At 42.5% G+C, this 27,711-nt stretch overlaps 1 protein-coding gene across 2 annotated transcripts in view; it reads left to right on the top strand.

Moving 5' to 3' along the window:
• Positions 1–27,711, top strand: part of LOC140481941 (islet cell autoantigen 1-like protein) — a 108,547-nt gene that overhangs the window by 20,998 nt on the left and 59,838 nt on the right. For both annotated transcript variants that reach the window (XM_072578678.1, XM_072578679.1), the window contains exons 3-6: positions 1,019–1,187; positions 16,448–16,520; positions 21,728–21,851; positions 22,596–22,794. In XM_072578678.1, the coding sequence (XP_072434779.1) occupies positions 1,019–1,187; positions 16,448–16,520; positions 21,728–21,851; positions 22,596–22,794 (565 nt within the window). The remainder of the gene's footprint in view (positions 1–1,018; positions 1,188–16,447; positions 16,521–21,727; positions 21,852–22,595; positions 22,795–27,711) is intronic.

Genomic DNA, 27,711 nt, shown 5'->3' with positions numbered 1-27,711 from the left:
TTTGTTCTCATATTCACGAACTGTCATCAGATCATAATTATGCCATAGATAGATATTTATGGATTGTAAAATGGCCTTAGAAGCTTAACCCAGCCCCAGCTAACTCAGATCATCCAGAGGGCAAGGACTGCCACAGTTCAGAACCTCTTTTCCATTAAATGAACAGGGTGGGGATCCTGTACAAAAAGAGAAATCTCCACCAATGGAAGCTACCGCCTCTCTGCTTTTCTCTTCCTACACCTAGTGGTGCATCAGGCAGCCAAAGCATGTGTTTAAGACTGTGTTTCAAAAGCACGTTTTTCTGGGACATGTTGCTCATCTTTCTGAAAGGTTATTGCTTTTGGGTTGCTGCTCTGTGTCAAGCCTAGCTGAGAAGGAGACTTTCCAACTCTTGTTACCTGCCACAAGTGGCCAGGAAGGATTTGCAGTGTGTTAATCAACCTGTTTGGCTGTTAAGAGCTGGAGCGGAGCTTGAACCCAGAGCTACTGGCTCAGAATTAGGGATTCTACTGACTCTGCCACGATGAAAGTAGTTTTGTTTGGTAGCTTCAACAGGTTGACTCCTCATTTTCTATGTATGCTTGGTACTGGACCTGGCAGGTCCTCCTGCAATCTTCACTGACTCAAGTATGTATTCATTCAGTTGGGGCATTCAAGAGGGCAGGGCTGGCACTAAGTAATGATGCTTGTTTGAAAAACTGGGTGAGGCACGATGGACCAAATAGCCTCCTTATTGAATGAGGCAAGGCTCAGATGCAGGCCACCACAAAATATAGCTCAATTTATCCAGAGATTGAAAAACATTTATTAGAGTATTTATTTCTCATTATTGTTAGTTGGTTCAGCTGCCAAAATACGTGAATTGAAGATAGAATCGAGCATCCTGTTGGGATATTATGCTGCTAAGATTTAAAGCAAAGTTCACCAACACGTCATAGTTCAGAAGCTGTAAGTTGGGGGGAGAGAATGTACTTTGGGGTTATTGAAACTGCAAGTAACTGGATGTTGTTGTCATTAGGTATTCTGGAGAGAGGTTTAACCGGCATGTCCTCAATGATGACAAATCTGTGGTGAGCCAGATGCAGAAAAAATACTGGAAGACAAAGCAGGTGCTTATTAAAGCAACAGGGAAGAAAGAAGATGAGCATGTGGTGGCATCTGATGCGGATTTGGATGCAAAATTGGAGGTAGGTGTGTAAATCTAACCAGCCTCCGCGAACTGTCAAAAACATCCAGAAGCACAGACATAACTCCATGCCTCCAAATCTAGGAGCGTGTGCGGATACTTAACCTACATATCAGTACAGTGAATTAATGGTGATTACAGATCTTACCACTGGTAGGAGATTTGAGGTGATGTGTTGTCAGAGTATAACACAATAAAGAGCTGTCCCAATTTTCCAATCTACCCTCATCGCTTGACATTCCTCAAACACCGCACCACTGACGTCAACTTGTTCAACGCTATCTCCAATCATTTCATTTCCCTGCTCTCTGCCCCATTCGTTCTACAGAGAGCCCAACCTCATTTAACAAAGGTGCTTTTTGAGAAAATTAATCGGGCACTTTTGCACAAGTCGTCCGGATTTGAACCCGGGATTTCTCGCAAGTCTGCGTAGAAGACCCAAAACGAGAATCATACCACGCGCGGTGGCACAGTGGTTAGCATTGCTGTCTCACAGCGCCAGAGACCCGGGTTCAATTCCCACCTCAGGCAACTGTCTGTGTGGAGTTTGCACATTCTCCCCGTGTCTGCGTGGGTTTCCTCTGGGCGCTCCGGTTTCCTCCCACAATCCGAAAATGTGCAGGTCAGGTGAATTGGCCATGCTAAATTGCCCATAGAGTTAGATGTAGGAGAGTGGGTCTGGTTGGGTTGTTCTTTGGAGGGTCGGTGTGGCCTTGTTGGGCCGAAGGGCCTGTTTCCACACTGTAGGGAATCTAATCTAAATATATCGGAATAATTTAGGTTTACTGGGAACCACTTCTTTTCTGAAGGTTTATTGGACCTGATATTATAAGTACGTCAGGTGACAAGATTGATGTTCTCCTGCCAGAGCCTGTACTTTGAGTGGAACAATAGGAGCTGTCCCTTTACTGAATGCAAAGGAAATAACTTATCAGCATCTGGGAAGAAAAATAAATAGGTTGAGTTAAGGATGAAGAGATCCCAAACTGAAACATTCAGCCGACTATTCTCTCTTCAAATTCTGACAGACTCAAGCTGAGTGTTTTAATCGTTTCTGTTTTAGTTTTCCCAGTTCGCCATTTATTTTCTCTCAAAGTGTGATTGAATATTCTTTATCCACTGAGGATTTTAGCAATACCATTACCGAAAATATAGTTTGAATGTGGAAATCTGGATTTAAACTTTTTGTGTTCAGTTTTTGCCTTCAAAGGTGTTGTTTAAAATAAAAACACAACGACAGGCTGTCTGGGTTGTCTTGGTGGCTTTACAAGTGCACATCCATGTGACAGGGAATTATTTGCCTGCGCTGTATATCTATCTAATAAATAAATAAAAAAATCATCACAAGGAGACAATTTGACCCTTGGGTAGACCTGTCAATCCCACTCCTATATTTGTTCCCGTATCATGGAGCTGGTTTACAATTGACATCCACCTGGAGTGCACTATGGCTCATCTTCCTCCATGTGTCAGACTGCAACATTTCACCAGGCCATTTGCTGAAGCGAGGAAGCAGGAACTACCACCAAAGGGAGTCCCTGCCTCTCTGAAGGGATTCAGTTCTTGTCAAGCCCAAATGCCAAGTCTTGGATTCTGTGAGAAGTTGGGCCATTTTCCTGTGGGTTCCAGGAGTCCAAGGGAGTCCTGAGAAATTCGGGACCCTAAATGTCTTAACCCTAACTTACTACATTGTTTTTCTTTAGCAGTTATAGTCCGAAGCTGAAAGCCCAGAAGTTTAGTGATCCCATCCCACTATGTGTAGAAAAGCAACATTGTGCAGAAGCTGCAATGAGTCATAGAACCATAGAGATGTACAGCATGGAAACAGACCCTTCAGTCCAACCCGTCCATGCCGACCAGATATCCCAACCCAATCTAGTCCCACCTGCCAGCACCCTGCCCATATTCCTCCAAACCCTTCCTATTCATATACCCATCCAAATGCCTTTTAAATGTTGCAATTGTACCAGCCTCCACCACTTCCTCTAGCAGCTCATTCCATACACGTACCACCCTCTGTGTGAAAAAGTTGCCCCTTAGGTCTCTTTTATATCTTTCCCCTCTCACCCTAAACCTATGTCCTCTCGTTCTGGATTCCCGACTCCAGGGAAAGGACTTTGTCAATTTATCCTATCCATATCTTGTGTGAACCTCTATAAGGTCACCCCTCAGCCTCCGACGCTCCAGGGAAAACAGCCCCAGCCTGTTCAGCCTCTCCCTATAGCTCAAATCCTGCAACCCTGGCAACATGCTTGTAAATCCTTTCAAGTTTAACAGCATCTTTCCGATAGGAAGGAGACCAGAATTGCACGCAATATTCCAACAGTGGCCTAACCAATGTACTGCACAGCCACAACATGACCTCTCAACTCCTGTATTCAATACTCTGGACAGTAAAAGAAAGCATACCAAATGTCGTCTTCATATCCTATATACCTGCGACTCCACTATGTTGCAAAACTGAACATTAAAAATTTACTGGAAGTACTGGCAGAGACTGTGGAGAGAGAAATGGTTTTAATGTTTCAGGTCGTGGTGACCTGTCATCAGATTAAGTCAACACAAAACTTCTGTTTCTCTTTTACAGGTGGAAAGTGTGTAATTTGAACTCCATAAATCTGATAATTTGTCATATAGTGCCATAAAAATGAAATGAAAGCTGTCAGATTACTGTAAAAACACCATGGTTTCATAACTATTCCTGAGAGAAGTGAAATAGTCACTCTCATATGGTCAGGCCTATATGTGATCCTGTCCCATGTTATCTAGTTACCCTTTCTGTCTATTTGGCAACTAAGGATGGGCAATAAATACAGAATTGCCTTTTCCCAAATATGCATTTTCAGTTGTTAAATTTTAGAAGATCTTTCCTTTCTGGTGTGGATCCCTCTGGTCAATGGGAGATGTATAAGACTAAAAGTAAAGATGTGTATGAAGGGAAAACTTAGTAGCGCTGACACACACTGAGAGGGAAGTAAAGAACACCATAGGGATGTCATAAGATCTGCAAAAACACGGTACAAGAAAACAAGGACAGAACTCCCCGTCCTCCCCTTCCACTCCATCAACCTCCACATACGTTGCATCATCTTCCACCACTCATGTAACCTTCAATCAGACCCTACCACCAAAGATATATTTCCATCCCCACCCCTATCAGCGTTCCAGAGAGACCATTCACTCCGCGGCTCCCTCATCAGGTCCACGCCCTCCACCAGCCCACACCCCACCCCGGGCACCTTTCCTTGCCACTACAGGATGTGCAAAACTGGTGCCCGCACCACTCCCCGCATCTGGAAGGGATCCTTCCACATCCGTCAGAAATTTACCTGTACCTCTCCCAATGTCATCTACTGCACCCGATGTGGTCTCCTCTACGTCAGGGAGACCGGACGCCGCCTTGCGGATCATTTCAGACAACATCTCTGGGGCGCCCGCACCCACCAACTCCACTAAATACTTCAACTCCCGTGGCTAAATACTTCAACTCCCTCTCCCATTCCGTCAAAGACATGCAGGACCTGAGCCTCTTCCACTGCCAAACCATTACCACCCGACACCTAGAGGAAGAAAGCCTCGTATTCTGCTTTGGGACCCCGCAACCACACAGGATCAATGTAGATTTCAAGAGCTTCCTCATTTCCCCTCCCCCCACATTATCCCAGTCCCAAGCCTCCAACTTGGCACCGCCCTCCTGACCTGTCCATCACTACTCCGTCTGACCGTCTCCCTCACCTTCATGCACCAGCATCTGCAGTCCTCACTTTCTCGACAAGAAAATGTTTGCAAGGGATGGGAAGCGCAACACTACAGGTTATTAGAGAAAAAAACCTGAGACCAAGAAGGTAACTAAGAGTAATGTGGACCCCTTAAGAGAGAGATTAAATTTTAATTGAAAATCAGGAAATGTCAAGCTTGCTAAACATTTTATATTTCACAATAGAGGAAAAAGCTAGATGCCGGAGAGGCAAGGAAGTTTAAAAACAAATTAAGAACATGGAGGGAAACGTACTGGATTTAATATAAGAAAGAATAAAGTTACAATGGAGAAACCAGTGAGATTTGTGTGAAAGAAATCCAAAAAAACTTGCCGATCAGGAATTGCAATTGGATTGGAAAGTTACCAATATTTAAAATTTTAAAAAGCTCAGGGAATTAAACAAATAATAATAAGGTTTACAGCACCCATTGAAACTGCACTGTTCAAAATCAATCACCTAACTACAGTATTCTAATCTAATTTTCCAGCACTAGCCTCATAATCTTCCATGCTTTGGCATCACAAGTGTACATCTAAATACTTCTTAAATATTATGAGAGTTCCTGCCTCTATCACCCTTATACAGACAGTTAGTTCCAGATTCCCACCACCCTCTGGGTGAAAATGTTTCTCTTCACATATCCTCTCAGCCTTCTGCCCCTTACTGTTAAGTCTGTGCCCCCGGTCATTGATCCCTCCACCAAGGGGAAAAGTTTCTTCCTGTCTACCCAGTCCATTCTCGTCATAATTACATACATCTCTATCATGCCCTCTTTTAATCTCCTCTTGAAGGAAAGTATCTCCAATATGTTCATTTTCTCCTCACAACTCAAACCCTCCAGGCCAGCCCATATCCTGGTAAATCTTTTCTGCTCCCTCTCCAGTGCTATTGCATTCCTCCTATAATTTAGATTCCAGAACTACAAAAATACTCTAGCTATGGCCCAACCAACATTTTATACCCTTCTTCCTTTTAAACCTTGCCTTGGCTAATGAAGGCAAGTGTCACCTATGCCTTCTTAACCAGTTTATCCACTTCTGCTACCTGAAGAGACCTGTGAGCATGCACACCATGGATCACAGCGCAGTTTAAGATATGTAGGATTTGATAGTGTAGATAGAAAGAAGCTGTCTCCTCTTGTCGAGGAAGTCCAGAACAAAAAGTGTGGTCTTAAATTAGAGCCAGGGTTTTCAGGAATACTGTCAAAAATACTTTTTCACAGAAAAGGCAGTGGATACCTGGAATTCTTGCCTTCAGAAAGGTGATGGGGCTTTGGTTTAATTGAGCAATTTGTAAAAATTTAAGCAGATATTAGGAGATCCATAATCAAGCGAGGCAGATGGAATTAAGAAAAAGATCACAGACATCGAATTGAATGGTGACCTGGGCTTGGTACTGAATGGTAAAAACAATGACTGCAGATGCTGAAAACCAAATACTGGATTAGTGGTGCTGGAAGAGCACAGCAGTTCAGGCAGCATCCAACGAGCAGCGAAATCGACGTTTCGGGCAAAAGCCCTTCATCAGGATTCCTGATGAAGGGCTTTTGCCCGAAACGTCGATTTCGCTGCTCGTTGGATGCTGCCTGAACTGCTGTGCTCTTCCAGCACCACTAATCCAGTATTTGGTACTGAATGGTCAACTCCTGTTCATTGTAAGCAACTGCATGTCATCCGCCTACTTCCTATAGGAATTGGGTTAAAAATTTTCCAGACTGACTTCTTTTCTCTCACAAGCAATGCACTGCCCAGTCAGTTTTAACTTTAGCGAGTTTGGAGAAGATTTGTAGCTCCGATTGAGGTTCTGGATATAAGTTTGCTCGCTGAGCTGGACTGTTTGTTTTCAGATGTTTCATCACCATACTTGGTAACATCAGCAAGCCTCTGATGAAGCACTGGTGTTATGGCCCACTTTCTATTTGTGTTTAGGTTACCTTGGGCTGGTGATGTCATTTCCTGTGGTGGTGATGCCATTTCCTGTTCCTTTTCTCAGAGGGTGATAGATGAGATCCAAATTGATGTGTTTGTTGATAGAGGTCCTGTTGGAATGCCATGCTTCTAGGAATTCTTGTGCGTGTCTCTGTTTGGCTTGTCCTCTGATAGATGTGTTGTCCCAGTCAAAGTGGTGTCGTTCCTCATCTGTATGTAAGGATACTAGTGAGAGAGGGTCATGTCTTTTTGTGGCTAGTTGATGAACATGCAATGGCATCACGAGGCCATGGAAACCTAAGCACACAAAAAGAATGTGGACTATCATACCAGTGCTTCATCGGAGGCTCACTGATGATGTTACCTAGTATGGTGACAAAACGTATGAAAATGAACCGTCCACCTCAACGAGGAAACTTCCATCTAGTTTTAACTGTTTTGCTTGGTAATGCAGAACTTGAGGGTCTCAGTGTGGCTCACTTTGTGCTTATTGGAAGTTGCATATATTTATAACCAAATTGTGGGGTAGGATTGCAGTGCAGTATTGTATTTATCCAACTATGTTCTGAACAGCTCCACCCATGTCTTAAAGGCTTCTGGATGAGCAGGCTTAAAAATGTCACTTAAAAACTCCAAACGAGTGTAGTGCAACCTGAAGAGAGTCACAAACCTGTTTTGAGTGTTCCTCAGATTCCTAGCAGATTGCTTTATCTGCAAAGCCTCTGTGCTTGGCCCCATGACAGCTCAAAATCCGCCAACTGTAAAAGAAAAGCTTGTGTTTATACTGTGCCTGCCAAAACCTGTGCTTTATAGCTGATGGAATCCGGGTACATTCTCTGAAACCTTGCAACCTTCAGATCATGGCCAGATTTCAGAACTTGCTGCTTATGTGTTCATGCAAAAATGCAACATCTTAATCCAGTGAAAAGGAGACTCCAGATTACTACAAGATTGCAAAGCACTTCAGATTCATGGCCAGGTCAGTGGTGATTTTAAAAACCAAAGAACTGCGGATGTTAGAAATCAGAAACCAGATCCGAAATTGCTGGAAAATCTCAGCAGGTCTGGCAGCATCTGTGGAGGGAAAGTGGCGTTAATGTTTCGAATCCAGCGTCCCTTCTCAGAACTGACTGTAGCTAGGGAAAGGTTGTATATTTATGCCAGAGAACAAGTGAGGGGAGTGGGAAGGAGTAAATAATAGGTGGAGATGGAGCTCAGAGAGAGAGAGAGAGAAGAACAATTTTACACACGAAGGAACGGGTAAATGTCAGCCTGGGAGAATGAATAGCTGTTAATGGGAATTGTTAGTGGCTGACAAAGGGTTGTTTGTGGTAGCAGCCCATGTGATAATCAGTGGGTGATGGGGTAGGGACATGAGAGAAGGTGCTCAGGCCCTAAAATTATCAAGCTCAGTATTGAGCCCACAAGGTTGCAGTGTTTCCAAGCAGAAAATGAAATGTTCTTTCACTGGAGCACTGTAGTAAATCCAAGACAGAACTATTAGCCATGGAACATGGTAGTGTGTTCAAATGGCAGGCAACCGAAGCTTGGTCATTTTTGTGGATAGAACATAGATGTTCTGCAAAGCGGTTATCCAGTCTGCGCTTTGTCTCCTCGATGTAGAGGAGTCAACATTGTGAGCCGTGAACCTGGTAAGCTGTAGACCAAATCGAGGGAAGTGTACATGGTCAGAGGATTTGAGCTAAAGGCTGGGGCTCTTTTCCCTGGAGCGTTGGAAGCTGAGGGGTGACCTTATTGTAAAATCATGAGAGACATGGATAGGATAAATAGACAAAGTCTTTACTCTGGGTTGGAGGAATCCAGAACAAAAAGCATAGGGTTAGGGTGAGAGGGGAAAGATTTAGAAGGGACCGAAGGAGCAACTTTTTCATGTAGAGGATGGTGTGTGTTTGGAATGAACTGCCAAAGGAAATGGTGGAGGCTGGAACAATTGCAACATTTAAAAGGCATCTGGGTGGGTATATGAATAGGAAGGATTTTGGAGGGATATGGGCCAGTTGCTGGCAGGTGGGACTAGATTGAGTTGGGATATCTGGTCGGCATGGAAGGGTTGGACCAAAGGGTCTGTTTCTATGCTGTACACTCTATGACTCTAAATTGACTTTTTACCTGAAAGGTGTATCTGGGGCTTTGGGATAGTGAGGAATAAGGAAGTAAATGGACAGATGTTACACTTTCTGCAATTGTGTAGAAAGATGCCATGGGGTGTAGGAAAATGTTGGCAGTGGAGGAGGAGTGGACCAGGGTGTCCTGGGGGAATGGTCCCTCTTGATATTAATCAACTTGTTGCATATTGGATTCATTAACTTTCTTACGCATTCTCCATTCTCCTACATCAGCACAACTTGTTTAAACTGAAATATTGATTGGTCAAAAAATGTCGGGTTCTCAGATAACACCAGTTTTTGGGAAGCTGAACTTGTAAGTGTATACTGTTGTTATTGCAGTGTGGTTATTAATGTAATTTTGGATTCTTTCCCTCATCTTTTTTTTTAACTGATCTCAGTCAATGCAGTTTCAGGGAAGCTGCTGTTGGTCTTAGTGCTGTGGAGAAGGTGAAGCAAAAAGATACCAGATTTCCCACCAGTTACTCTCCAACAGCGAATTTACCCTTCACACTCTAGATGTGATTAGATTAATGTGCATTGCCTTTCACATAGTAAAACATCCCAAAGTGTTCAACAGCATTATAAAACAAAGCAAATGGCACCGAGATGATAAAAAGAAATATTTGGCCAGAAGATCAAAGGCTAGGTTGAAAACATATATTTTAAGAGTCTTGAAAGGGGATAGTGAGTTAGAGGGGTGGAGAATACATTTCAGAACTTACAACATGGGCCCCTGAAGTCATAGTCACGTTGTGATGCTGTGGTGAGAATAGGCAATGCTGACAAGGCCAGAAAGAAGGAGAGCAGATATCTCAGAGGTTTGTGGGATTGGGGAGATTATAGAGACTGAAAGGTCGTGGTGGGGTAACAAAAACAGGGATAAAAATTTTAACATCAAGACATTCTATTAACTTTAATAAAGCTGTAGTTCGGCCTACAATATTGGGTCCAAGTCTGGTCACCATATTTTAGGAAAGATGTGAAGAACGTTTCAGAGGATTCGGACATTTGCCAAAATGGTTCCACAGTTTGGGGTTTAAAGGGAAGGTTGGATTGGAAAGGTTGGGATCATCCTCTGAGCAAAGGAGATTTACGGAAGATTTGAGAGAGGTTAAAATAGCCTTTGATAACAGAGACAAGCAAATACTTCTCCCAGTAGCTGACAGGGCATGGATAAAGGTTTTGGGCAAGATATACCCAGGGGAGTTGGGGAAGGGTGGGGATTAATAATGTGCAGAGGAACTTTCTTCCACTCCATCTAATGTCTTGAAACTCTCTTCTCATGAAAGTGGTGGAAGTGAAAACAGTCAGTGATTTCAAAAAGAATTTGGATGGGTATTTAAAGGAAGTAAACCTGTGTAGCTATGGGGATCGAATGGGACTGACTGAATTGCTCCACAGGGAGTAAATGGCCAAGTGATCTTCGTCTGTTGTTTACAAACTCTGTTTACTGACCTTTTGACTTGTGCTTGCTGACCTGTGTAGCTACAAGGGTGATGGATGGTACTCGGTAAAAGTCAAGGAAATTTGGATGACCAAGTGTACGGGGTCAGAATGTGGATGACAAGCCAGTAGAGCATTGGAATTGTGGGGCATCGGGATAACAAAAGCGTGATTGAGGATTTCAGCAATGTGAGGTGGGCTGAAGTCTGGCAATATTACAAAATTGGAAATAGGTGGCTCTAGAGCTAGCACATATATGAGGAAGAAAGCTCATCTCTGGGTCAGATGTAGCAGTTAGATGCTGGCCAGTTTAATCTCAGCTCTTCGTCAGAGAGAGGGATAGAGTTAGTAGCGGGTGGAGACGGTTTGGAGTGACAACTAAAAATAACGAGTATCGTGTTTGCAATACTTAATTGGAGGGAATTCCTGATTTTCCAGTATTGGGTATTAGATCAACAATCTGAAATCTTAGCAAAAGTGTGGGAGTCTAGAGCTTTGGTGATGAGATAGAGCAGGCTGTTGTAAGACTAACACTCTGCTTTGCATAAATATTGCTGAGAGGATTGTGTGTAGGTGAGAAATCGGTGGTGGTGGGGGCAAGAGCAGAGCTCTGGGATATATTAAGTATAACAATGCAGGAGCATGAAGAGAAGCTAAGGCAAGTAATACACTGGATATGAATAGATAAATAAGAGTGGAAATTGTGGACTGTATTTTAATGTGTCGAATATGTGTCAAGGAGAGGGTCCAGCTTTACTTCAGTTCACCATGTAGAGCTTCATTGTGTTGATAAACTGATCGTTCGCTGGAGAGCTCTTTGTGCCTGTAGGACTATATCCTGGGAAGATTATGGACAGGGGAGGAAAGTAAAAGAAATAACTCAAGAAAAATTCTCTGGTATTGGCAGCATCATAAGTGAAATGTACTCTGAAAATTTTGGGTATGGGTATCCATGCGATGTACGCTTTGAATGTTGGGTAGTGGGTTTTAAAGTTCATGTTTCAGTTTACTTCTAATTGTTGGACAACAGCATGTCATTCTGATAGCTGTCATTCACAACTTCCATAAAATCATTTAATTATTTCTCACCTATGTTAAACATTTCAGTTTTTCATTTAAAAAAAGGAGTACTTTTACATTGACCTGTTATGACACACCTCTGGGATCAGAGGAACTTGAACCTGGGTGCCCATTGTCATTTATGTATTATCTGGTATTTTTAACAGGTGCCTATGTGTTTAACCCTCATTCATAGCGGGGGCCTGGTACAATTAGCTGTGATTACACAGTAGACAAAGGTGGTACAGGGTTTGTATCCTAAATCTTGGCAAATGGCCTCCAATTAGTGGTGAAAGGCTAGGAATTAGGAAAGAAATTCTGTGTTGTGTATTGACTGCCATTTCAGCTGTCCCATATAGCTCCTGGTGTATTGGTGTGGATTAAAGTCACCAAGGAAGCTTTAGGCGATGTTTACAGTAAGCCTGTAGACTTTGCATAACGTAGCTTTGCTTTGTATCTGTGGTGGGTTACTATGATATAATCAGGAGTCACAGCCTCCCACTTCCATCTGCCCAATCCATTACACAGCCAGAAGGGTTATGACTTTAGATTGCCATCTTGTGTTTGATGAAAAATAGAACCAACACTTGCTTACACAAACAGTGACAATACTCAGTGCAGAGGGTGAGAAAGGGACTCCCATTCTCACACTTGCTTCTACCAGTGTTACTCTTGGCCTGGTTATTCTCAGGTGCCTGTCCTGGTAAGGCTGCATTTCCCTTTCTAGTCATAGACAAATAAAATCACGCAAAGCTGTGACAATCCTGTTGGGAGAACTAAGATCAGTGGAGTTACGGGTATGATGAATTGTTTGGATTGCACTGTCGTTCCAAAGATTGGTTCTTCGAAATTGGTTCTGCTGAGAGCTGGCAATCTGTCTATATCCAAACAAATCGCACTCTATTTAACTCGTGTTAATCTCTTGGATTTGACAAGTTTTAGATGTGTTTGGAGCTCAAAGGTCAGAAGGACAGCATCATTTGGTACCATGTTGTTGGAGTGCACCTGATGTAGTTCACATCGACAATTAGTCAACCAAGGAATATCTAAGATCTCCACTGAAAACCAGTAGGTCCCAGTGATAGCTTTCCTTTTTATGGTAGGACTCGGGAACAGACCTGAAAAGTCTGTTCAACATTACCTTAGAATCCTGATGCCCATTTTTGTGATTCACATCTGATTGACCTTCATATAACTGGTCGCTTTCCTCCATGGTTTTTCTTGCTTCCCATTCCTGTTCTGAAGTTCCCAAGCTTTCTTATGCAGGAATATGGAAAAGGCTGAAGCAGTTTACCTGCCAAGGTGTTAATTTCTATTTCTTAATTCTACCATGGGATTTGGATGTAGAATCATAGAATCACAGACTCCCTACAGTGTGGAAGCAGGCCTTTCGGCCCATTGAGTCAACACCAAGCCTTCGAAAAGCATCGCACCCAGACCCATCCCTGTAACCCTGCATTTCCTGTGGCTACTCCACCTAGCCTGCACATCCCTGGACAGTATGGGCAATTTAGCATGGCCAGTCGACCTAATCTGCACATTCTTGGACTATGGGAGGAAACCGGAACACCCAGAAGAAACCCACGCAGACACAGGGAGAATGTGCAAACTTCATACAGGCAGGTGTCCAAGGGTGGAATTGAACCCAGATCTGTGGTGAGTCAGCAGTGCTAACAACTGGAAGCACAGGAAGTCCACATCCCTTGGACTGAGTGGCTTAATAGGACATTTCAGAGGGCAATTAGAGTCAACCACATTGTGATGGATCAGGAGTCATATGTAGGAAAGCATTTACTTCCACATAGTACATTAGTGAACCAGATGGATCGATATGGCTATTGATGATAGCTTCAATAATTTAAGAATTGAATTTAAATTCCACTAGCAGCCCATAGTGGGATTTGAACCCACGGCTCTCGAGCATTAGCGTAGTCCTGGATGCAGGTACAGTTACAATGTTAAAAAGACATTTGAATAAGCACATGTATAGGGAAGGTTTGGAGGGATATAGGCAGGTGGCACTAGTTTAGTTTGGGAACACGGTCGGTGTGGACTAGTTAGGCCAACGAGTCTGCTTCCATGCTGTATAACTCTGACTCTGGGTCAGTGACATTACCACTGCCTCCCCGTTGCACTGAATTGGTGCAGCATTATTAGGGCTCAGTTAACTGTGATATTCGGAGGCTACAATTCGCATTGGATCATATAAGGATACTAATGACTTTATTTGTATGTGATGGACTCATTAGCATATTGGGGGCAAAGTTTGTGGATTGAAAGCCAAACACAATTAATGCTGTTAAACAGAGACTTGTCCTCACCTTGCTAATAAACTACTCAATGGAGCTGAAGCGAGTTAGAGTGACATTTATAGTTATTCTGTTATTATTGTGAAATAAAATCCTTCATTCTAACAAAGCAAATCTTATAAATGCCAGAGAGTTTACAGATAGAAATTTCCAGCCATGAACTAATCCTCTTAGGAAATGGAGCATGCTCACTCAGTGACATTTTGCTGGACCACAATTATGGTAGTCTTGAAAAAGATTGAATTTATAATCACTGCGTCCTCAAATAATGGTCTGTAAATTGAATAGTACAGATTTCAAAAGCATAGGTTAACTTGCCTCTCCATTAAAACTGGTGACATTTTTGTGAAGCTGAGAGCAGACATGTACTGTTTAAGTGGCTTTGTGTATGGAAAATAAACTTTCAAAGATTGAAGAAACCAATGTTAAATGTCAGAACATTTCCCACTCAAGCTGTCTTGATAACCTTTGAATGAGATTGACAACTTATGGTGACATGTGGGCTATTTACTGCCTCACGCTTGCTTGAAACAGGATTCAAATTGTTTGGTATAATTTTTTGTCCTCTGGCCTTGTCATTGGATAATGCAGAAGTCTTTAACTTGTAAGTCTGGGCTGGAATCGTGAGGGTTATCTGGACATCCCTGTAAAGAGTTGTAGAGATGTACAGCATGGAAACAACAGACCCTTTGCTCCAACTCATCCATACCAACCAGATATCCCAACCCAATCTAGTCCCACCTGCCAGCACCCGGCCCATATCCCTCCAGACTCATCCAGTTGCCTTTTAAATGTTGCAATTGTACTAGCCTCCGCCACTTCCTCTGGCGGCCCATTCCACACATGCACCACCCTCTGCAGCAAAATGTTGACTCTTCGGTCTCTTTTATATGTTTCCCCTCTCACCCTTAACCTAAGCACTCTCGTTCTGGACTCCCCTACCCCAGGGAAATGATCTTGTCTATTTACCCTATCCATGCCCCTCATGATTTTATAAACCTCTAAGGTCATCCCTCAGCCTCTGACACTCCAGGGAAAACAGTCCCAGCCTATTCAACCTCTCCCTATAGACCAAATCCTCCAACCCTGGCAATATCCTTGTCAATCTTTTCTGAACCCTTTCAACTTTCACAACATCCCCTCTGTAGGAGGGAGACCAGAATTGCATGCAGCATTCCAAACTTGGCCTAACCAATGCCCTGTACAGCCGCAACATGACCACCCAACTTCTGTACTCAATACTCTGGCCAATAAAGGAAAGCATACCAAATGCTGCCTTCACTGTCCTATCTATCTGTGACTCCACTTTCAAGGAGCTAGAACCCTGCACTCCAAGGTGTCTTTGTTCAGCAACACTCCCAGGACCTTACCATTAAGTGTATAAGCCCTGCTAAGATTTGCTTTCCCAAAATTTATCTGAATTAAACTCCATCTGCCACTATTCAACCCATTGGCCCATCTGATCAAGATCTCATTGTAATCCGAGGTAACCTCCTTCACTGTCCACTACACCTCCAATTTTGGTGTCATCTGCAAACTTACTAACTATATCTCTTATGCTCACATCCAAATCATTTATATAAATGACGAAAAGTAGTGGACCCAGCACCGATCCTTGTGACACTCCACTGGGCACAGGCCTCCAGTCTGAAAAACAACCCTCCACCACTACCCTCTATCTTCTACCTTTGAGCCAGTTCTGTATCCAAATGGCTAGTTTTCCCTGTATTCCAGGAGATCCACCTTGCTAACCGGTCTCCCATGGGGAAACTTGCCAAACGCCTTACTGAAGTCCATATAGATCACATCTACCGCTCTGCCCTCATCAATCCTCTTTGTTATTTCTTCAAAAATCTCAATCAAGTTTGTGAGACGTGATTTCCCATGCACAAAGCCATGCTGACTATCCCAAATCAGTCCTTGCCTTTCCAAATACATGTACATCTGTCTGTCAAGACTCCCTCCAACAACTTGCCCACCATCAAGGTCAGGCTCACTGGTCTATAGTTCCCTGGCTTGTCCTTACCATCTTTCTTAAATAGTGGCACCACGTTAGCCAACCTCCAGTCTTTTAGGTGCCTTTTAAGTGTTGTAATTGTACAAGCCTCTAACACTTCCTTTGGCAGCTCATTCCATACACGCACCACCCTCTGCATTAAAATGTTGACTCTTCGGTCTCTTTTATATCTTTCCCCTCTCACCCTTAACCTAAGCCCTCTCGTTCTGGACTCCCCTACCCCAGGGAAATGATCTTGTCTATTTATCCTATCCATGCCCCTCATGATTTTATAAACCTCTGTAAGGTCATCCCTCAGCCTCCGATGCTCCAGGGAAAACAGCCCTAGCCTATTCAACCTCTCCCTCTAGCTCAAATCCTCCAACCCTTGTAAATCTTTTCTGAACCCTTTGAACTTTCACAACATCCCCTCTGTAGCAGGGAGACCAGAATTGCATGCAATATTCCAAAAGTGGCCGAACCAATGTCCTGTACAGCCACAACATGACCTTCCAACTCCTGTACTCAGTACTCTGACCAATAAAGGAAAGCATACTAAATACCTTGTTCACTCTGCTATCTACCTGTGGGGGTTTGCATTGATGTCTTACAAAATTCTCATATCACCTTTTTCAGATTTTCCGAATAGTACAGACATCATGCATGGATCTTCTGAAGGTGATTGAAAAGTATCAGCAAAGACTCAACAGTAAGTACTCAAATACGTCCTTCTGGTAGTGTTGACAAAACCTACTGCATGAACTGCTCATCTGTGGAGTCGTCAGCTAATTGGCTCCACTCAGAACAACTATGGTTGAAAATAGGTGCATGAACATCGGAGCAGGAATAGGCCATTCGGTCCAATGAACTTGCTGTGCCATTTTGAATGTGACTGACCATCTACTTCAATGCCATAATCCCATGGTATCCTCACAATTCTTGATTTCATTTGGAACTAGAAATGTATCAATCTGTTTTGAACTTGCTCAATGATTGAGCCTCTGGGACAGAGAATTTCAAAGATTCACTTAGAAGGCAGAAAGTCTTCCATTATTGGATACCATCGGAATTAGCAAATCCACGCACTCATCATCTGGCCTGATCACATTCAGAGTGATAGTCTGCAGGGCTTCTTACCAACTGGTCTAAGATCATTTTAAAATGAACAAGCTTTGAATACTTTCTTTTCATCTGCACTTCACCTACTGAATTCATCTTCAGTTAGGAGGCAATGGGGACTGCAGATCCTGGAGAAATCCGAGTTGATAAAGCGTGCCGCTGGAAAAGGCGCAGTAGGTCAGGCAGCATCTGAGGAGCAAGAGAGTTGGCATTTCGGGCAGGACCCTTCTACAGTCCTGAAATGTTGACTCTCGCGCACCTTGGTTGATCCCTGACCTGCTGCGCCTTTTTCTTTCATCTTCAGCTGCAAAGTGGGTTGATTAAATTTCAGACTTGCCCTAAGGACGTGCATGGAGAAGGGTAGAAGGAAGGTAAGCATGTCTATCATAGACCAGGAAGATGCCAGAGCCATCTTTCAAATAGAGTACATTTCCGTCCACTTACGACTTTTCCACGTGTGTCTGTTGGTGTAAGCTGAAAGTCAAGAGCTCTATCCGATCTCTTACGTCATCGAGAAGCAACCTAGCCTCATCTGCCACTTTATATTGATACAGGATGCAACTCAGAAAGAGCATTATGTGTGCAGCCAAATACTTCTCCTTTCTTGAGCTGGTATAGTAGCAGAGGAAGGCTTAATATTTTAAAGCACAGAATGCATAGTTTATCATGATGAGATTTAGTTCATTTTTAATCAAAATTGTTGATCCCCTGTCATCACAGCAGAAAAAAGTAGCAATATTTTAAGAGATTTCAAATGCTATATTTGTTGATGCAATGCCAGCAAGATGAAGTGTCTGAGTTCAATTGTCACAAGATATATTGACATTTCCAAATTAGTACACTCTTGGAAAAATCCCAGTTTAGTGGATCACCTCTACTCAAATTGTTGCCACCGGCACTGTACTCTTGTGTCATTCAGCACAAGTTGCTGAGTCTCCAGATAGCCCAAGCCTAAAAAGACAAATCTGCTTCAAGTGGACATTGTATAAAAATGTGACATGTTCAGCCATAATGTTTTGCCAAACTCCCCATGGCCATACAGCGATGTCATGGAAATTAGAAACATTTCTGTTTTCAGGGCTGAGTGTCTTCTCAGGCAAGCAGTAGAGGTGATGTCATTGAATATTTTTAAAGCAGAGGAGATGGATTCTTGACTAGCCGGAGGGGGTGGGGTGGGAGGAGGGGGTGTTCACAGATCATTGGGAGAGGGTGGGTAGAGGGGAGGGTAGGAATGAAATGGGAATGTGGAGTTGAGACAATAGGCAGATAGCCGTGATCATATTGAATGATGGAGCAGGTTTGAGAGGTGGAGTGGCCTACTTCTGCTGCGAGTTTGTATGTTTGTGTCAGGAAGCAGAATACTGTGTTTGCTTCATTGCCTATGCTGTAGCATATGCTACACCCTAACTAAAAGATGGATTAGCCATGCAAGGGCCCACAGAAACCATGACCAGTGACACGCAATGTCCTATTCATTAGTGAGTGATCGCTGATGATAACAACCTGAACTCATTGATTCCAACTTTATTTTTGATGCAAGCACATCTAATTATATCTAAAACCTAGGCTTCTGGGCCTGGTCCTGCTTTAGAAGCATCAAGGCAATTTGTGTCTGTAGGTGGTGCTGTTTGCACATTTTCTACCAGGATATGATGAGCTATATGGAGAGACCGAAATTGTGGTGAATTTATATCTGTCAGCACCAATGACCAAATTCATAACACCATAATCACCATGTGCAAGACAAGTGCAGGGAAACAAATATTGCTTTCCTCTTCATAAAAGTTTCAGTGCAAGGTCAGAGGGCAAGGCGAAGAGATTGGGACCGTGAGAGTTGCTGTGACATGTGAACAGATGAACATGTGACAGTTTGAAGGCTCCTCCTGTGCTGCAACCCTTCAGTGGATCTTATTTAAAAATCACACAGCACCAGCTTATAGTCCAACAAGTTTAATTGGAAGCACTAGCTTTTGGAGTGCTGCTCCTTCATCGGGTGGTTGTCGGACTATAACCTGGTACTGTGTGATTTTTAACTTTGTACACCCCAGTCCAACACTGGCATCTTCAAATCGTGGATCTTATAATATTCTAAATTAGCTTGAGGGGATTTAAAACATCTGCTGTTGCTTTTTTTATACACTTATGGGATGTGGCCATTGATCTCTGGGCCAGCATTTATTGCCCATTCCTAGTGGCTCTTGATGAGGTAGATGAGGTAGATAAGTGGTGATGAACTGCGTTCTTGAATTGTGCAGTCCACTTAGTGTAGACGTGACTAGTCAAAGCTAGGTGATTATTCTGGTTTCAGCCGTTTCTTCCTTTTATATGATTAGTACAATCTGGTTCTCTGGACCATTTCAGAGGACAGTGAAGTCATATTGCTGTGGATCTGGAGTCACATGCAGCACAGACCAGGTATGGATGGGAATTTCCCTCCCTGAAGGCCATTTGTGAACTGGATGAGTTGGGTCTCTGAATTGGTAGTTATTCAATGACACCACTGAGCTGCCTAGAAGACATGAAATGGATTTCTGCAGACTGAATCCCGGCACCAATTGAACAAAATTGTCTTTGATTTGGAAATGGTCAGCATTGAATTGGCAGTCAGTCTCGGGAAGGCCATAGGGCCACTGCTGTAAGATGTGGAAATATGTCCACTTGGGCTAGAGCCATGGCGAATTTTAGTCTGTATCTCAAACCATGCTGTACCTGATCTGGAAGTGGTTGGCTCTGACCGAGCGTGAATGAAACCCAGTGTTCCAGTCTCTACTGCTAACATTCTCACTTTTCAAATACAATTGAAAAATTAATTTTAATAGTTTTGAAACTATTGTCTCCAACTGGTAAGATTCACACTGGTAATAGGAAGAACTGAGTAGTTTCTATTTCAGGCACTCATTACTTGTGGCATACACTGTTGGGTCAGGAGCAGGTTGGTAAGTCAGAGAGTGAAAGGTCTCTCTCCTCTGCTACAACTGCGTAACTTACTCCAAAAGTAAGTTTCCGTGCCTTGTGTTTCTATCTCCCACACCAAGCTACCTGAGGAGGATTGATGCTATGTGCAAATTATATTTCTATCCATCGCCACAATAAATTGGGTTAAACTTGTCCAAGCCTGATTCAGGAGGGGTTTTGTCAACTCTGGCTGGATCACATGTGAAGTGAACGCTCACCTCTCAAGAGCTTCAACGTTTTACTCATTCACATTCAGTGTAGATGTTGTTGGCTAGAGTAGCATTTATAGCCCAGAGGGCATTTAAGATATCCTACATTGAATGTAGGAGAATTGCAGGTGTTATAAAAATTGGTGAGATGGTGAATAGTGTAGAATATTTAGATGGGCGGATCAGCTGAACTGATGTGTGGCAAAATGGAATTCAAGTTGGATAATTGTGAAGTGGTGTACTTGGTTAGGATAGTCGATGCAAGGGAATACATGATGGACCCTGGGAAGCGCTGAGGATCAGAGGGACCTTGGGGTGCATGTATCCTGATCCCTTAAGGTATCAGGACTGATGGGTAAATTGGCTAATACTGCACGTGGGATATTGCGTTTATTAACCGAGGCATGGAGTTTAAGAGTTAAACATTGGTGAGGCCACAGCTAAAGTATTGTGTGCAGTCCTGGAAGGACTTGTAGGAGGGATGTGATAGCATTGGAGGGGACACAGAGGAGATTTTGTGGGATGTTAACAGAATAAAGCCAAGGAACTGCAGGTGCTAGAAATCAAAAGCAAAAACAGAAATTGCTGGGAAACCTCAGCAGGTCAGGCGTCATGGAGAGAAATCAATGTTAATGTTTAGAGCCCAGTGATGAAGAGTCAGTGGACTCAATACATTAACTCTGTTTTCACTCCACAGATGTTTCCTGACTTGCTGAGTGTTCCCAGCAATTTCTGTTTTTGTTTTCTTGGATGTTGTCTGGCTGGAGAGTTTCATTTACAAGGAGAGATTGAACAGACTGGGGCTGTTAGAGGAGATTGAGAAGAGTCCCAATTGAGATATCTAAAATTATGATAGCGTGGACAGGAGGAAGCTTTTCCCCTTGATGCAGGGATCAATGACCTGGTGCCTAGATTTAAGGCAAGGGGCGGAAGGTGAGGGAGGTGTGAGGAAAAGCCTTTTCACTCAGAGGGTGGTGGGAACCTGGAACTCGTTGCCTGTGAGAATGGTTGAAGCAGAATTATAGAGTCATAGAGATGTACAGCATGGAAACAGACACTTTGGTCCAACCTGTCCAGAGTTTGTTTCAGATTTCCAGCATCTGCAGTATTTTTGTTTATCAAATTAAATTGTCTTGTTGAATGCCCCCAAACCTAGCATAATGGTAATATGACTACTCTAGTCAACTATCTGAAATGGCAGAGTAAGCCACTTTGTTCAAGGGCAAATAGGGATAGGCATCAAATACTGAGGGGAAAAAAAACACCTCTTTTAAGATCCTCCTTAATACTCTGTTTAACAATGCTTTTGGTCATAAACCCAGTAATGTCATCTTTGGTGCCCTTTTTTTCTTAAAACCCTTTGAAACTCCTTTGCTGTGTTTAAGGAGCCTCATAAATGCAAAGTCTAAATTAGAATAAAAGTGAAATACTGCAGCTTCTGGATATCTGCAGTAAGATGTGACTGACCTCGAAACATTAACTCTGATTCTCAGCCCATAGTTGCTATTGAGCTTCTCCACCTCTTTCTGTCTAAGTTAGAATTTATTTTCTGTAAGGACAACTCTCTGACCATTTATCCCGACGATTCTTTTGTGTTTTTAATGGTAATGGCTGTTTAACTTGTCCATTGCAGCTCTATCCCAGGAGGAGAATGAGCTGGGCATGTTTCTGAAGGCACAAAGTGAACAAGATAAAACCCCAGCTGGAAGGATGATGAATGCCACCAGTAAGGCCCTGTGTGGTTCTGCAAAGCAAAGGTACACTTACTCACTAGGCCTCAGGCTCACCCTTGTTGTTTCACCTGATTTCCACGTGTATGCTGCTGGTTGAGAAATAAAATAATTAGTGGATATATGTTCATTTTATGTAATTTTAGCTCTGATGATAATGGTGCATGCAATTTGTATTTGTGAACAAATTGAATATGCAATGTTGTTAAGTTGAAGACTTGAGCTTCAAGCTCCCCATTATGTTTTAGTGGGTAGGGGGTGACTATTTCTAGTGCAATTATTGTACACGCTATGGAAAGATTCCCAGATGATACTGAATCAGAGGAACCCACCGTTGTGTAAACATTTCAGACCAAAATCATTTGAGAAACCTGTTTCTGCAGTGGGGTTCTGGGAGTCATTCAGATGTGCTGATTTGCAGGGAGGATAAATTTAACCTGAAATTGGTTGCATGTTTGATAAAAAGGGATGTCAATGCAGAACGGCAAGTGTTGCATTGAGCATTGTTTCTTAAGGATTTAGTGAAATATATAACACTTTAAATGCCTGTAGTATGCACCGAGGAGCAGCCAGACCCAGACACATGTAATGCCTGGAGCTAGACTGAAGTACTAGTGGTTGAAGATCTCAATGCTGGGTACTACGAATATCAGATAAAGCAACAGTATGTTGGTTTTTCCTATGATCCCCTCTGTCATTCCCTGAATACTGATATTCTAAACATGTCTGATGTTGTGCAATCTGTCAGCTTTCTGCCTTTGCCCATTCCAGGTTAGCACTGCGCGCCCCTCTAGTACGACTGGAGCAGGAAGTGGAAACATTCCGGCGACGAGCAGTCACTGATACTCTCCTCACAGTGAACCGGATGGAACAGTCTCGAACAGAGTACAGGGGGGCTCTACTCTGGATGAAGGATGTCTCTCAGGAATTGGATCCTGACACATACAAGCAGATGGAGAAATTCAGGAAGGTACATGGGTTGTGCAGGAATATTGTATTCTATTCCATTAATTTGGGGATACCTTGAACTGGAATTTATACAGATGTAGAGCAACAGGCAGTCTAACTTGGGAGACTCTTGAAATGAGAACATTTTGATCAGATGCAATTAGATTAGATTACTTACAGTGTGGAACCCATTTTGACCTGGGTTTGGCAATGGTTTTTGGTTTGCTCTTGCATTTTGTCAGATTTGCCATCTTGAAAGTGCTTTGTTTCAAGGGTTGTGTTGGGGGTAGTCAGATTGCACTACCAACTGGCTTTTGTCCAGTAGCAGCACCGACAATTTCCTGGCCTACAATGCTGAATCTGGTATCTTTTTAAAAGGCTATCACTACTTTGAGACATTCGTCAAAGGAGGAATCTAGACTCTTCTTTCAGTTGCACTGCTCAAACAGGCTTTATTTAAAATTGGAGAATAAGTAATGAGCTTAACGTTGATGGCCTGAGATTATTAAGGATAAGACTCTTCTTTGTTTACAATAGTCTAATTATAATTCTATTTTGAAGTGGATTTTGGCCTTTCTGTGAATGAAAGCCAGTGATTTGAAAAACTACATGTATAATTGCACGCAATATTGAACTCTTAATTCCAGGTATAACTTGGGTTCCCAGAACAATACTTGAATTTCAGAATTAAGCATCTAACAATTATACTGCTTGGCCATTACTTTCCCCATTTAATATGACTCAGATCAAACATTCTGGGGAATTAGTTTCTGAACAATAACAGAAAATTCTTTTCAGTGATGGGATTGGAATGAAAGTTCAGCAAAAAAGGAAGCAGCGGATGTTCAAAATGTGGAGATTTTTGCATTACTGAGCAAGTATACTTATATGTGCTGGCTCTATTTTAATACTTACTGGAGTGCATCTAGACTTATTGTAAATTATTGCTGATTTTGTTAATAAGAAAGAATGTCTTTGAAAGCTGACCTAATTCTGTCAATTCAGATTTCAATTTGAGTCCTTCATTGACCTTTTTATTCCACCTCCCCAGTCCATCCTTCCAATACCATTCATCTGAGGTGTCAGCTTAGCTCATTGGTAAGACTCTTGCTTTTGAATCAGGAAGTCACCATTTAACATATCACTAAGAACAAGAGGAAGCTGCCTTAGTAAAGTTGCTGCCCTTCAAATTCCACTCAGTTTACCCCTTCAGGTCAGTATTTAGGATATCATCTCATTATTCAAAAGGGACAAAGAGTTCTGATGTCTTGACCAGCGTTCCACAGTCAATCAAGTCAATATCATAATTGGTCATTAATGTTCAAGTTGTATTTTTGACTTACATGCACAAGGTGACTTCTGAATGTGCCTCAAAGACCAGATGTGCCATGCTCTCTGATGCCATTGCGGTTAAAAGTAGACCATCCAAATGGCATACCGATTAGTCATTAGGCTGAGTAATATGTTGAACATAGGCAACATGGGAACTTCAGCCTTTTCTTTGTGCTTTTAGATAACTAAAGCTAGATTGAATATTCTGTAACGTCGGGAGGTTCGTGGACAGTCCCGGCTGATTCGGGGAACTCTGAGGATTGCGCAGCAGATTTGGAATCATTTCTGGAGACAGCTAGCTTCACCAAGCCAAAACCTGTCTCAGAGGGCACATTGGGCCAAAGTCGTTTTAAGCTATTTTCTGAGTTCAAGATCTTTGATTGGTCTGAAGTTTCATCCCCGTTCCATTGTGTTTATTTGTGAAAATAGAACTTAGAACATTACAGCGCAATACAGACAATTTGGCCCTTGATGTTGCACCAACCTGTGAAATTAATCTGATGCCTATCTAACCTACACCTTTCCATTATTATCCATATGTATGTCCAATGCCCATTTAAATGCCCTTAACGCCGCCGAATCTACTACAGTTGCAGGCAGGACGTTCCACGCCTCTACTACTATCTGAGTAAAGAAACTACCCCGATATCTGTATCACCCCTCAATTTAAAGCTATGTCCCCTCATGTTAGCCTTCACCATCCGAGGAAAACATTTCTCACTGTCCACCCTATCTAATCATCTGATTATCTTATACGTCTCAATTTAAGTCACCTCTTCACCTTCTTTTGTCCAATAAAAACAGTTCCCTCATCAGACCGACCTCCAAAACCAGGCAACATCCTAGTAACTCTCCTCTGAACCCTTTCCAAAGCTTCCACATACTTCCTATAATGCGGTGACCAGAACTGTACGCAATACTCCAAGTGTGGCCTTAACAGTGTCTTGTACAGCTGAAGCATGACCTCGTGGCTCCAAACTCAATCCCAGACCAATAAATGCCAACGCACCATCTGCCCTTTTAACAACCCTATCAACTTGGATCGCAACTTTCAGGGATTTGTGCACCTGAATACTGAGATATCTCTGTTCATCTACCTTGCCAAGAATTTTACCGTTAGCCCAGTACTCTGCATTCCTGTTACTTCTTCCGAAGTGAACTACCTCGCACTTTCCTGCATGAAACTCCATTTCCCACTTCTCAGCTCAGCTCTGCATCTTCTCTATATGTAATCCACAACATACTTTGGCACTATTCATATCTCTGTCCACCTTAGTGTCATCCGCAAATTTACTAACCCATCCTACTACACCCATGTCCAGATCATTTATGAAAATGACAAACAGATGTGGCCCCAAAACAGCTCCTTGTGGCACACCACTGGTAACAGAGCTCCAGGATGAACATTTCCCATTAACCATCACCCTCTGTCTTCTTTCAGCTACCCAATTTCTGATCCAAATGCGAAATCACCTTCAATCCCGAAACTCCATATTTTGAGCAATAGCCTACTGTGTGGAACCTTATCAAACACCTTACTGAAATCCATATACAGCACGTCAACTGCTTTACTTTCATCTACCTGTTTGATCACCTTCTTGAAGAACTCAGTAAGATTAGTGAGGCACGACCTACCCTTCACAAAACTGTGTTGACTATCCCCTTTCAAATTATTCCTTTCCAGATGATTATAAATCTTATCTCTCATAACCTTTTCCAACATCTTAGCCACAACCAAAGTAAGGCTCAGTGGCCTATAATTACTAGGGTTGTCCCGTCTCCCCTTTCTTAAACAAGGGAACAACATTTGCTATCCTCCAGTCTTCTGGCACTACTCCTGTCAACAATGATGACATAAAGCTCAAAGCCAAAGGCTCTGCCATCTTCTCCCTGGCTTCCTAGAAAATCCGAGGATAAATGTCATCTGGCCCAGGATCTTACCTATTTTCAGATCATCCAAAATTGCTAAAGCCTCCTCGGTCAACCAAAATCCCATCTAATCTAGTAGCCTGTAGATCCGTATTCTCACTAACATTGCTCTTTTCCAATGTGAATACTGATGAAAAGTATTTGTTAAGTGCTTCCCCTATGTCCTCAGATTCCACACACAACTTCGCACTACTATCTTTGATTGGCCCTAATCTTACTCTACTCATTCTTTTATTCCTGATATACCTATATAAGGCCTTAGCGTTTTCCTTGATCCTGTCCGCCAACAACTTCTCATGTCCCATCCTGGCTCTTCTTAGCCCCCTCTTTAGATCTTTCTGGCTAACCCACAGCCTCAGTGTGGACTTCCAACCTCCAGGTAAAGCCCTGCATGGACTAGAGGCTAGGTGCTGGCATGGACTGGGTTGGAAAGTCTGTTATTCTGAATTTTTTTTTATTTTTCTAATTTATTCCTATGATCTGTAATGCTGGACTATTTTTAAAATTTTTCTAAATTATTTTCCCCAAGAATTTGTCCTTAAGAGTTTGTACTAGGTACATTTGTAGCTAAGATGGTGCTGTCGATGATGAGTTGTAAGCTTTTCACTGCACTCATTTGAATACATATGACAATAAAGCTAATTCTAATGTGGCTCCCTCATTGTTTCAGAGGCACACAGGAGTGCAAAGTCAACTCATAAGTGTATTCTTGTCACCTCTTTGCGTTTGCCATGCTCCTCATCTGCTATTTTTCTGATCTCTCGCCAACATTCCCCCCTCATTCATTTTTCAAATCCAGCCTTCTCTGTCTTAGCAATGTAGTTTGTATTATGGTGATTGCTGTTCTCAGGTACTATCATAGAGAAAGGACTGACCTCCAATATCCAATATAAAAGAAAAATGAGAAGTCCAGAATAAAATTTAATCTTTATTAACTTGGCATTCGAAATGGTGAATTTGGCATCTGTTAAAACGTATTGCCCCAGGCAAATGCCTAGTTTGCTTATATGAACAGGCTGGGTCTGCAAAGAGTACGCAAAGTACATAATTGTGTTAACTGTAGCAGACAATATCACTTCCATATCTCATACGCTGCTGGTGAATTCCTACTGCTCTGAGAGCCTGAGCGTGGGGTAATCTGATTCTGTGCAACAGGAATATTTTGGAGAATGCAGGACTAGAATTAAGTCTGCAGAATGTTTATTGATGGTATTAAGAATGCAGTGAGTATGTGAAATTTTTTAACTTTCTCCATGTGGACCAGTAATACAGTTATTGAGGCTTATGCCTCGCGAGAGCATTTTGAGCTGTTAGTCAAGACTGTGTAATCTGTCATCCGATGCAGTGCTGGGGCAACATAATTGTGCAGAATCACTATTGACTATATGGATGACTCTTGGGAGGGACTGGGACTTAGGACAGCATTCAAAATGAGCAATTTATATTCCAGTAAACAGAGGCCATTTGCAAAATCTAGTTTTAAAATTCTTTTATAAAGATGTGATAAACACAAACACTGCAAGCTTTCCCTGGTTAATGCCAGATGATACCTTCAACAACATGCAGTGACTGGAGACTAGTTACATACACATTAAGTGATCAGTGTTGACCCCAGTCATGTGCAGCAGTGAGGTCTCCAAATGTGATTGCTGGGGAAATTATTCAAACATCAATCTAG

This window comes from Chiloscyllium punctatum, chromosome 10 (assembly GCF_047496795.1).
Source record: "Chiloscyllium punctatum isolate Juve2018m chromosome 10, sChiPun1.3, whole genome shotgun sequence".
NCBI lineage: Eukaryota > Metazoa > Chordata > Chondrichthyes > Orectolobiformes > Hemiscylliidae > Chiloscyllium > Chiloscyllium punctatum.
This window is presented reverse-complemented; position numbering and strand designations above follow the sequence as displayed.